This window comes from Cyanistes caeruleus, chromosome 35, assembly GCF_971803275.1.
Source record: "Cyanistes caeruleus chromosome 35, bCyaCae1.hap1.1, whole genome shotgun sequence".
Classification (NCBI taxonomy): domain Eukaryota; kingdom Metazoa; phylum Chordata; class Aves; order Passeriformes; family Paridae; genus Cyanistes; species Cyanistes caeruleus.
In genome coordinates this window covers 199598-211725 of record NC_141736.1, presented here as the reverse complement: position 1 = coordinate 211725, position 12128 = coordinate 199598, and the positions used below count along the sequence as shown (strand labels likewise).

Here is a 12128-nt window from a genome sequence, read left to right as displayed (position 1 = left end):
TGAGAGCCGGGGGCGGCTGCGTTAATTATTCATCAGTTATTCATTAATTATTAATTACTCATTAATTATTATCGTTATCGCCGTGGTTATCGTTGTCGCGGACATCGCGGTTGTTTTCCCGGTCGTTACGGCTTCATGAGCCACGGTTCCCCCTCCTAACGGGATCGGGGTTGATTTGATTCGTTATTAGTCATTAATTATTGTTATTATTGTTGGGATTACTGTTAATTGCTGTTAAGGCTTCATTAGCCGTGATTAGCTGGCCTAACGAGATTAGGGTTTATTGCTGTTGGTATTAATCACTGCTCATTATTGCGGTTACTTTTAATATTGTTATTATTATGGCTTCGTTGGCCGTGATTAATTAGCCTAATTGGGGGTTAGGGTTTCATGCTTATTACAATCACTGTTATTGTTATTAACAACTTTTGATGATGATGGTGATGATGATGATGATGATGATCATGACTAGTGTTTAATTAGCTGTGATTAATTAGGCTGGCTGGGGATTGGGGTTTAGAGTAGGAAATGCAGAAATGGAAATCCCAAGAGTGACCCCAGAGCAGAAACCCAGGACAGACCCCAAAATAGAAACCCCAATGAGTGACCCCAAAATAGAAACCCCAATGAGTGACCCCAAAACAGAAACCAAGACCAACCCCAGAGCAGAAACCCCAAGAGTGACCCCAAAGTAAAAACCCCACAAGTGACTCCAGAGCAGAAACCGCAGTGAATGACCCCAGAATAGAAACCCCAAGAGTGACCCCAAAATAGAAACCCCAATGAGTGACCCCAGAGTAAAAAACCCAATGAGTGACCCCAAAATAGAAACCCCAAAACCAACCCCAGAGTAGAAACCCCAAGCGTGACCCCAAAATAGAAGCCCCAAGAGTGACCCCAGAGCAGAAACCCCACAAGTGACCCCAGATCAGAACCCCAAGCGCGACCTCAGAGTAGAAACCCCACAAGTGACCCCAGATCAGAACCCCAAGCGCGACCCCAAAGTAAAAACCCCACAAGTGACCCCAGAGCAGAACCCCAAGCGCGACCCCAGAGCAGAAACCCCACAAGTGACCCCAGAGCAGAACCCCAAGCGCGACCCCACGCCCCACGCCCGCTGTCCGTTCCCAGACAAAGAAGGGGGTGAAGAGGAAAGCAGACACCACCACGCCCACCGCCATGGACCCCATCCACGACTCCTCCTCGCTGCCCGCCGAGCCCAAGGCCACCAAGCTGGGCCCGCGCCGCGAGAGCGGCCGGCCCGTCAAGCCCCCCAAGAAGGAGATCCCGGACTCGCAGCAGCACCCGGCCGAGAGCCGCGGCAGCAAGGCCTCGGAGCAGCTCAAGTACTGCGGCGGCATCATCAAGGAGATGTTCGCCAAGAAGCACGCCGCCTACGCCTGGCCCTTCTACAAACCCGTGGACGTGGAGGCGCTGGGGCTGCACGACTACTGCGACATCATCAAGCACCCCATGGACCTCAGCACCATCAAGGTGGGCGGGGAGCGGGGATTGGGGGGGATTTGGGGAGGAATCGGGGGGTTTGGGGGGTTTGAAGGACCTCAGCACCATCAAGGTGGGCAGGGAAGGGGGGTTTGGGGGGGAATCGGGGGGTTTGGGGGGTTTGAAGGGACCTCAGCACCATCAAGGTGGGCGCGGAGCGTGGATTGGGGGGGTTTGGGGGGGAATCGGGGGGTTTGGGGGGTTTGAAGGACCTCAGCACCATCAAGGTGGGCAGGGAAGGGGGGTTTGGGGGAAAATCGGGGGGTTTGGGGGGGATTTGGGGGAAAATCAGGGGGGGTTGGGGGGAAATGTGGGGGTTTTTGGGGTTTGAAGGGACCTCAGCAGCATCAAGGTGGGCGGGGAAATGGGATTTGGGGGAATCAGGAGGTTTGGGGGAAATTGGGGGGTTTGAAGGGACCTCAGCAGCATCAAGGTGAACGAGATGAGGGGAAAAAACGGGATTTTGGGGTAAATCAGGGGATTTGGGGTAAATCAGGGGGTTTGAAGGGAAGCTGGAGAGGTGAAATGGGGTTAAACCCCAATCCTTGCACCACAACACCCCTGAAACCCCGTCCCCGGCGGCGAATCCCGGCGGAATTCCCGGCGGAATTCCCGATTTGGCCGTTCCCCCGTTGCAGTCCAAGCTGGAGGGCCGGGAGTACCGGGACGCTCAGGAATTCGCGGCCGACGTGCGGTTGATGTTCTCCAACTGCTACAAGTACAACCCCGCCGACCACGAGGTGGTGGCCATGGCCCGCAAGCTGCAGGTGAGGATTCCCGGCGTTCCCGGGGAGTTCCCACGCTTTTCCAGCAGGATTCTCCCAAAAAAAAAATATAAATTTAAAAAGTCTCGGGATAACCCCGGGAAAACGTTGATTCAGGAAAAAAAAGCAAAACATAAAAAGGGGCGTTTGTGTCGCGGCAGCGAAGGAAACGAGCTCGGCTTCCTCCCAATTTCCTCCTTTTTTAGTTTTATTTCCCATTTTTTCCATTTTTATGGAATTTCTTCTTGATTTTCCTTTCATTTTTCCCTCAAGTTTTCATAAATTTCCTCTTCTAACCTGGATTTAATTTTTCTCTGGCACTCCCCGCATCCGGAATTCCAGGTGTTCATTCTCTGAAATCCTGATTTTTTTCCCTGGATTTTTTTGGCCTTGGCCTCGTTTTCCGAAGAAATTAATTGGAATTTTTTTTTTTTGAACGATTTGATCTCAAATCCACATGAAAGAGGGAAAATCCAGGTGGGGAAGATCCTTCAAGCGTGGGAACAAATTCTTGGAATCTTGGAGATGGAAAAATCAGGAAAAATCGGCGCTGGCTCTGCCGGAGCTGGGAAAAAAAAATTCTTGGGAAAGAAAATCCTGGGAAAAGCAGCAGCAAATCCAGGAAATTTGAAGGAAAATCAACCAGGGAATTATTTGAGTTTTGGGGTGAATTTAGGAGAATCCAGGAAATTTTTTGGTGGATTTTTGATGGAGTTTTTGAGGAGTGGAAATCCTTCCAAAAGGCGTTGAGATCCTTCAGAAAGGAGGGAAAATCCTTGGAAATTGGGTGAAAATGCTTGGAATGATTGGAGGGGAGAGAGGGCTGTGAATCCGTGGTGGAATTCAGGCTGGAGAAGACCCATAGAATCACGGGGTCGAGGGAAGACGATCCAGGAAGATCCAGAAGAACTCAAAAACCTGGAAAATGCAGCTTTTAAAGGAACAAATCCTCTGAATTTCCCCCCAAAACCCCTTGGGGATGGTTGGGATCTCCAGTGGGAACCCCTGGTGGCACCTCCAAGATCATCAGACCCCCTGAAGACGATCCAAGAAGATGCAGAAGATCCCAAGAGCCCAAAAGCCGCATCTTCCAACCAAAAACCCCAGGAATCTTCTCCCAGATCCACCTTGGAGAGGATCAGAATTCCAAGAAACCCCAGGATTTCGGGACCCCCCGTGTCCACGCGCTGACCCCTGGTGTAGAACCCCCCCCCAAGCCCCGTAGGGTCCCCGGGCGCGGCGCCGGCGCCGCCGTCACTCCCGGGCCGTGCCGTGTCGTTGCAGGACGTGTTCGAGATGCGCTTTGCCAAGATGCCGGACGAGCCGGAGGAGCCGGCGATTCCCGCCTCGTCCCCGGTGGTGGTGCCGCCCCCCACCAAGGTGGCCCCGGCCTCGTCCAGCGACAGCAGCAGCGACAGCTCCTCCGACAGCGACAGCTCCTCCGACGACTCCGAGGAGGAGCGGGCGCAGCGCCTGGCCGAGCTCCAGGAGCAGGTACGGCCCGGGACAGGCGTCACCTCCGGAGGGGACAGAATCCGTGGGGTTTAACTGGGAACGGTTGGGTTTGTGACCATGGAATCCATGGGGTTTAACTGGGAATGGTTGGGTTTGTGACCATGGAATCCATGGGGTTTAACTGGGAACGGTTGGGTTTGGCACCATGGAATCCATGGGGTTTAACTGGGAACGGTTGGGTTTGGCACCGTGGAATCCATGGGATTGAACTTGGAATTAAATCCATGGGATTTAATTGGAAATGGTTGGGTTTGTCAGCCTGAAATCACTGATTTATTGATCCAGAATAGTTGGGTTTGTCACCCAAAATCGTTGGATTTAATTGGAAGCAGCTGGGTTTGTCAGCCTAAAATTGGGATTTAACTGAAAATCTCTGGGTTTGTCACCCAAAATCGTTGGATTTAATTGGAAACAGCTGGGTTTTTCCACCCCAAGTCGTTGAGATTTAATTGGAAACAGCTGGGTTTGTCACCCAAAATCGTTGGATTTAATTGGAAACAGCTGAGTTTGACCACCCCAAGTCGTTGGGATTTAATTGAAAGCAGCTGGGTTTGTCCACCCGAATTCTTTGGGTTTGTTGAGCTGGAGTTGTTGGGTTTGTTGAGCTGGAGTTGTTGGGTTTGTTGAGCTGGAGTTGGGTTTGTTGAGCTGGAGTTGGGTTTGTTGAGCTGGAGTTGTTGGGTTTGTTGAGCTGGAGTTGTTGGGTTTGTTGAGCTGGAGTTGTTGGGTTTGTTGAGCTGGAGTTGGGTTTGTTGAGCTGGAGTTGGGTTTGTTGAGCTGGAGTTGTTGGGTTTGTTGAGCTGGAGTTGGGTTTGTTGAGATGGAATCTTTGGGTTTGTTGAGCTGGAGTTGTTGGGTTTGTTGAGCTGGAGTTGTTGGGTTTGTTGAGATGGAATCTTTGGGTTTGTTGAGCTGGAGTTGGGTTTGTTGAGATGGAATCTTTGGGTTTGTTGAGCTGGAGTTGTTGGGTTTGTTGAGCTGGAGTTGGGTTTGTTGAGCTGGAGTTGGGTTTGTTGAGCTGGAGTTGTTGGGTTTGTTGAGCTGGAGTTGGGTTTGTTGAGCTGGAGTTGGGTTTGTTGAGCTGGAGTTGTTGGGTTTGTTGAGCTGGAGTTGGGTTTGTTGAGATGGAATCTTTGGGTTTGTTGAGCTGGAGTTGTTGGGTTTGTTGAGCTGGAGTTGTTGGGTTTGTTGAGCTGGAGTTGGGTTTGTTGAGCTGGAGTTGGGTTTGTTGAGCTGGAGTTGTTGGGTTTGTTGAGCTGGAGTTGTTGGGTTTGTTGAGCTGGAGTTGTTGGGTTTGTTGGCCCAAGGTGCTCAGGTTGACTGGAAACCGTTTGCTTTGTTGACCTAAAATTGTCGAGTTTTAACCGAAAATTATTGACTTGGTTGACCCAAAATTGAACCCAAAACTTAATGACCAGGTGGGGTCAGCATGGTTGGGTTTGGTGACCCCAGAGCTGACAGTGACCAGGTGAGGTCAGTTGTGGGTTGAGTTTGGTGGCCCCAGAGGTGACAGTGACCAGGTGGGGTCAGCCAGGGCTGGGTTTGGTGACTCTGGAGGTGACAGTGACCAGGTGGGATCAGTTGTGGGTTGAGTTTGGTGACTCTGGAGGTGACAGTGACCAGGTGGGGTCAGCCATGGTTGGGTTTGGTGACCCCAGAGGTGACAGTGACCAGGTGAGATCAGTTGTGGGTTGAGTTTGGTGACTCTGGAGGTGACAGTGTCCAGGTGAGGTCAGCCAGGGTTGGGTTTGGTGACTCTGGAGGTGACAGTGACCAGGTGGGGTCAGCCAGGGTTGAGTTTGGTGGCCCCAGAGGTGACAGTGTCCAGGTGAGGTCAGCCAGGGTTGAGTTTGGTGGCCCCAGAGGTGACAGTGTCCAGGTGAGGTCAGCCAGGGTTGGGTTTGGTGACCCCAGAGGTGACAGTGACCAGGTGGGGTCAGCCAGGGCTGGGTTTGGTGACCCCAGAGGTGACAGTGACCAGGTGGGGTCAGCCAGGGTTGAGTTTGGTGACCCCAGAGGTGACAGTGACCAGGTGGGGTCAGCCAGGGTTGAGTTTGGTGACCCCAGAGGTGACAGTGACCAGGTGGGATCAGTTGTGGGTTGAGTTTGGTGACTCTGGAGGTGACAGTGTCCAGGTGAGGTCAGCCAGGGTTGAGTTTGGTGGCCCCAGAGGTGACAGTGACCAGGTGGGGTCAGCCAGGGTTGGGTTTGGTGGCCCCAGAGGTGCCCATGGAACCACTGGAGGTGACAGTGACCAGGTGGGGTCAGCCATGGTTGGGTTTGGTGACCCCAGAGGTGACAGTGACCAGGTGGGGTCAGCCAGGGCTGGGTTTGGTGGCCCAGGGCGGAGAAGCCGTCGGCGTTGCCGGTGCCAGCGTTGCCGTTCCCGCAGCTCAAGGCCGTGCACGAGCAGCTGGCGGCGCTGTCCCAGCCCCAGCAGAACAAACCAAAGAAGAAGGAGAAGGACAAGAAGGAGAAGAAGAAGGAGAAGCACAAAAAGAAGGAGGAGCTGGAGGACGCCAAGAAGAGCAAAGCCAAGGAGCCGCCGCCCAAGAAGGCCAAGAAGAGCAACAGCAACAGCAGCGCCTCCAGGTGGGCCCTTCCCCTTTCCCTGGGGCAGCCTGGGCGTGTCCCCTTCGCTCATTAACGCTTGGTGTTAATTAATCGGGTCGTTAATTAGCTTTGTCTGTGCGAGAGCAGATCAAGCTCAGGTTTGGGTTCTCAGAAGTTTGAGCTGAGTTCGGGGTGTCCATGAGAAGTTAAATCTGAGTTTGGGGTGTCCAGGAGGAGTTTGAGCTCAGTTTGGGGTGTCCAGGAGGAGTTTGAGCTCAGTTTGGGGTGTCCAGGAGCAGTTTGAGCTCAGTTTGGGGTGTCCAGGAGCAGTTTGAGCTCAGTTTGGGGTGTCCATGAGAAGTTAAATCTGAGTTTGGGGTGTCCAGGAGGAGTTTGAGCTCAGTTTGGACCATCCTGAGCTCCACCCCAAAGGCAGAACCACCAAAACCTCTCATTTTCAGGATAAAAACTGAACTTCCTCCAGCTCTGTGGGTTCAGGCCGGGTTTAGAGTGGGCTGGGGTCAGGTTTAGGGTCAGGTTTAGCTCTAAAACGCCATTTCCTGGTGCTGTGAGCAGCGAGAAGGACCCGGTGGTGAAGCTCTGCGGCTCCTGTGGGTTTGGGCTGGGTTTAAGGTGAGATTTAGGCCAGGTTTAGGTCTAACATTGCATTTCCTGGTGCCGCGAGCAGCAAGAAGGAGCCGGCGGCGCCGGTGAAGCCCAGCAAAGCCGCGCCCGCCTACGAGTCGGAGGAGGAGGAGAAGTGCAAGCCGATGTCGTACGAGGAGAAGCGGCAGCTGAGCCTGGACATCAACAAACTGCCCGGGGAGAAGCTGGGCAGGGTCGTGCACATCATCCAGTCCCGGGAGCCGTCGCTCAAGAACTCCAACCCCGACGAGATCGAGATCGACTTCGAGACGCTGAAGCCGTCGACGCTGCGCGAGCTCGAGCGTTACGTCACTTCCTGCCTGCGCAAGAAGAGGAAACCCCCAGGTACTTCCCCAGGCCGGGGATTTGGGGGTTCTCGGCCGGATTTTCCCGGTTGTTTCCCCAGGGTTGGGTTTTTGGGGAGGTTTTGGAGGGGTTTGGGGTTTTTTTCTTGCCTGGCCGAGATGGTGGCAGATTCAAGATGGCGGCCACTGCCGTTCCCCTTTCATTCGTAATAATTAACGATTTTAATTTTAATTTTCAATGTTTTGAATTATTAAACGCGGGTTTGCGACAAACCGGTTGGGATGACCCAGTTGGGTTTGAGATGACCCAGTTGGGTTTAAGATGATCCAGTTGCGTTTGGGATGATCCAGTTGGGTTTAAGAAGACCCAGTTGGGTTTGGGATGATCCAGTTGGGTTTAAGATGACCCAGTTTGGTTTAGAACCAATGAGTTTAAGATGACCCAGTTGACTTTGGGATGACCCAGTTGGGTTTAAGATGACCCAGTTGAGTTAAGGATGACGCAGTTGGGTTTAAGATGGCCCAGTTGGGTTTGGGATGACCCAGTTGGGTTTGGGATGTCCCAGTTTAGTTAAAGATGACCCAGTTGGGTTTAAGATGACCCAGTTGGGTTTGGGATGACCCAGTTGGGTTTGGGATGACCCAGTTGGGTTTAAGATGACCCAGTTGGGTTTAAGATGACCCAGTTGGGTTTGGGATGTCCCAGTTGGGTTTGGGATGTCCCAGTTGGGTTTGGGATGACCCAGTTGGGTTTGGGATGACCCAGTTGGGTTTAAGATGACCCAGTTGGGTTTGGGGTGACCCAGTTGGGTTTGGGGTGACCCAGTTGGGTTTGGGATGTCCCAGTTGAGTTTAGGATGATGCAGTTGGGTTTAAGATGACCCAGTTGGGTTTAAGATGACCCAGTTGGGTTTGGGATGACCCAGTTGGGTTTAAGATGTCCCAGTTGGGTTTAAGATGACCCAGTTGGGTTTGGGATGTCCCAGTTTAGTTAAGGATGACCCAGTTGGGTTTAAGATGACCCAGTTGGGTTTAAGATGACCCAGTTGGGTTTGGGATGACCCAGTTGGGTTTGGGATGACCCAGTTGGGTTTGGGATGACCCAGTTGAGTTAAGGATGTCCCAGTTGGGTTTGGGATGTCCCAGTTGAGTTTAGGATGATGCAGTTGGGTTTAAGATGTCCCAGTTGGGTTTGGGATGTCCCAGTTGGGTTTGGGATGACCCAGTTGGGTTTAGAACCAGTGAGTTTAGGATGATGCAGTTGGGTTTAAGATGACCCAGTTGGGTTTAAGATGACCCAGTTGGGTTTAAGATGACCCAGTTGGGTTTGGGATGACCCAGTTGGGTTTGGGATGACCCAGTTGAGTTTAGGATGACCCAGTTGAGTTAAGGATGACCCAGTTGGGTTTGGGATGTCCCAGTTGAGTTAAGGATGGCCCAGTTGGGACGTTGGGGTGGAGTTGAGCCCGACCCAGTCGCGTCCGTTGCCGTTGCCGCCCCGCGGTGACGCTCCCGCTTTTCCCGGCAGAGAAGCTCGACGTCCTGGCCGGCTCCTCCAAGCTCAAGGGCTTCTCCTCGTCGGAGTCGGAATCCAGCAGCGAGTCGAGCTCCTCCGACAGCGACGAGTCGGACTCAGGTTAGCGCTTCCCGCCTTTCCCGACCTTCTCCGGACAAATAAACTCGATTTCATTCCTGCCTCCGCCGTCCATTCTTCTTTGGGGGAGCCTCTGCCATTCCCTGACCCCATCCCCTGGTTTTGATTGGAATTCTTTCCCTGTTCTTCTGTTGCGTGGAGCGAGCGCCGGGGGAGGATTCGGCTGGACGGGGTTGGGCTTCACGGGAAAACGGGATTTGTGCCTCGATGGAAGCGTCGGGAATGTTGTGAGGGGATGGGGTTTGGTGGAGAAAATGTGAATTTTGTGGAGGAAAGAGGAGTTTGTGGAGAAAAAGGAGATGGGAAGGGATTTTATGGAGAAAAAAGAAGGGACTTTGTGGATTAAAAGCTGGAGGAAAATGGGGTGTTGTTGTAAAAATGGGATTTCATGGAGGAGAAGGATGGAGCAGCTGGGATTTTATGGATGAGGATGGAGAGAATGGGATTTTACTGAGGAAAGGTGGAGGAAATGCGATTTTATGGGGAAAATGGGATTTTGTGGATATAAAGACGGAGGAAATAGGATTTTACGGATTAAAAACACGGGGAAAATGGGATTTTAGGGATAAATCCCGTTTTATTTTACGGCAGCGGGTGGATTTGGGATCTTTGGATGCTTTGAAATAATAAAAGCCATGAAAGGACTCCAACATTCCACTTTTTTCCATGGAATTTTACCCCGGGACGTGGGAATTCGGATCCGTTTCGCTCCTTGGGTGGGAATAAAATCAGGATTTCGGGGAAAATTCGGGAAAAATCCCAGAAAGCCACGCGGCCACGCTGGATTGGAGCTTTTTTCCCTCAAAAACCACCTGGAAGTGACTTTTCCGTGAATCCCGGATTTTATCCCCTTGGATCCGGAGCTTCATCCAGGGCTTGGGATGTGCGGAATTTGGGATGATCCGTCCGGGAACGCCGTTCCGACTGGGATCCAGGAGCCGGTGCTGGAATTCCGGGATCGTCCTTGGCTGGGAAACGCCTGGAATCTCCTTCTGGACCTGGCGATTCCGCCCGGGAGCCAAGAGCTGGGAGCGAAGGTCGGGATCGTCCCGGGGATCTCCAGAATCCGGGATGATCCTTCTGGGAACGCGATTCCGACCGGCATCGAGCACCGGAGGAGGAATTTGGGATCATCCTGGGCTTGAAACCCTTGGAATCTCCAGGCGGACGTCGGGAGCCGACAGCCGGCAGCGGAACTCGGGACGGCCTTGGCGCCGGAACCCTTGGAATCTCCTGGGACCGCGATTCCGACCGGGACCCGACGCCGGCGACGAGGGTTGGGATCTCCGGGATCCGGGACGATCCCTCTGGATCTCCCACCTGGGACACCCCAAAACCGGGGATGAACTTGTGGCATCTCCCAAAACCCGGGATGAACCCTCGCGGGAACGCCGTTCCGAGCGGGACCGACAGCCGGCGGTGGAATTTGGGTGGAAATGCTCGGAATCTCCTCGCGGGAACGCGGTTCCCGCCGGGACCCGGCACCGGCGATGGATCGCGCCGAGGTTCTGCCTCCGGAGCAGCGACGTTCCCGGGAAACCCCGTCCTGCTGCATCCCAGGATTTCCCTGGCTCTTGGATCCTTCCCCGACAATTCTCCCTCGGGTTTTTTTTTTGGCGACAAAAATCCCCGATTCCCAATCCCGGAAATCCCCGGGGAATCCCAGCCCCGCCCCTGGGGAATCCCAGCCCCGCCCCTGGGGAATCCCCGCCCCCTTCCCGCTCGGGTTTTTCCAGAGCCATTCCCAAAATAATTCTTTTTTTTTCTTTTTTTCCTGTTTGTTTTTTTTTTTGGCAGAAATGGCGCCAAAATTGAAGAAGAAAGGGCACTCGGGGCGGGAGCAGAAAAAGGTAGGAACGGGATCGGGATTTGGGTGGGATCCGTGGATTTGGGTTGGGATTGGATCCGTTAATTGGGGTTTGATCCGTTAATTGGGATGGGATTGGAATCCATGGATTTGGGTTGGGATGGGATCCGTGGATTGGGGTTGGATCGGTCACTCAGGTGACAAAAAAGCCATTTTTTGGTGACCCAGAAGAGCGTTTTGGTGGCTCAGCAGAACGTTTTGATGGTCTCAGAGATGTTTTTGATGGCCCTGGAGGTCGTTTTGGTATCTAAAACCCCATTTTGGTGACCCAGGAGGTCATTGGGGTAACCAAAGCCTCATTTTAATGCCCAAAACCCCATTTTGGTGACCCAGGAGGTCATTGGGGTGACCAAAACCCCATTTTAGTGACCAAAACCCCATTTTAGTGACCAAAACCCCATTTTCGATGCCCAAAACCCCATTTTGGTGACCAAAACTGCATTTTGGTGACCCAACAGGTCATTGGGGTGAACAAAACCCCATTTTTGATGCCCAAAACCCCGTTTTAGTGCCCAAAACCCCATTTTGGTGACCCAAGAAGTCATTTCAGTGCCCAAAACCCCGTTTTAATGCCCAAAACCCCATTTTTAATGCCCAAAACGCCAATTTTGATGCCCAAAACCCCATTTTGGTGCCCAAAACCCCATTTTTAATGCCCAAAACGCCGATTTTGATGCCCGAAACGCCACTTTGGTGCCCCACCAGCACATTCTGATGCCCCCCAAGCCCCCATTCCCACCCCCAAACCCCAATTTCTGCCTCCTCTCCCCCCAGCACCACCACCACCACCACCAAGCGGCGCCGGCGCCGCCGCAGCCCCCTCCGGCGCCGCCCCAGCCCGTCCCGCCGGCGCTGCAGCCGCCGCCGCCGCCCGTCCCGCAGCCCGCCGCGCCCCTCAAGGCGTCGCCGCCGCCGCCGCCGCCCTTCGTCCCCGCGCCGGTGCCGGTGCTGGAGCATCCCCTGCCGGGCACCATGTTCGACACCATGGCCCATTTCGGGCAGCCCATCCTGCACCTGCCCCAGGCCGAGCTGGCCCCGGCGCACCTGGCGCCCGCCGCCGAGCACGGAACCCCTCCCCACCTCAACCAGCACGTGGTGTCTCCTCCAGGTGAGCGGGGCAGGGGGTTGGGAATGGGTAAAAAAACGGGGGTTTGGGTTTGGGAACGGGGGTTTGGGTTTGGGAACGGGGTTTGGGTTTGGGAACGGGTGGGGAGCGGGATTTGGGTTTGGGAACGGGAAAAACCGGGGTTTGGGTTTTGGAGCAGGTGGGAAATGGGATTTCAGTTTGGGGATGGGATTTGGGTTTGGGAACAGGGGAAAAA

At 53.6% G+C, this 12128-nt stretch overlaps 1 protein-coding gene across 6 annotated transcripts in view; it reads left to right on the top strand.

Annotated features, from left to right (window-relative positions):
- The window catches only part of BRD4 (bromodomain containing 4), a 32404-nt gene that overhangs the window by 9412 nt on the left and 10864 nt on the right, over window positions 1–12128 (top strand). For all 6 annotated transcript variants that reach the window (XM_086871427.1, XM_086871426.1, XM_086871428.1 and 3 more), the window contains exons 8-15: window positions 1132–1494; window positions 2142–2270; window positions 3552–3761; window positions 6175–6374; window positions 7024–7325; window positions 8814–8921; window positions 10737–10789; window positions 11581–11914. In XM_086871427.1, coding sequence (XP_086727553.1) covers window positions 1132–1494; window positions 2142–2270; window positions 3552–3761; window positions 6175–6374; window positions 7024–7325; window positions 8814–8921; window positions 10737–10789; window positions 11581–11914 — 1699 coding nt within the window. The remainder of the gene's footprint in view (window positions 1–1131; window positions 1495–2141; window positions 2271–3551; window positions 3762–6174; window positions 6375–7023; window positions 7326–8813; window positions 8922–10736; window positions 10790–11580; window positions 11915–12128) is intronic.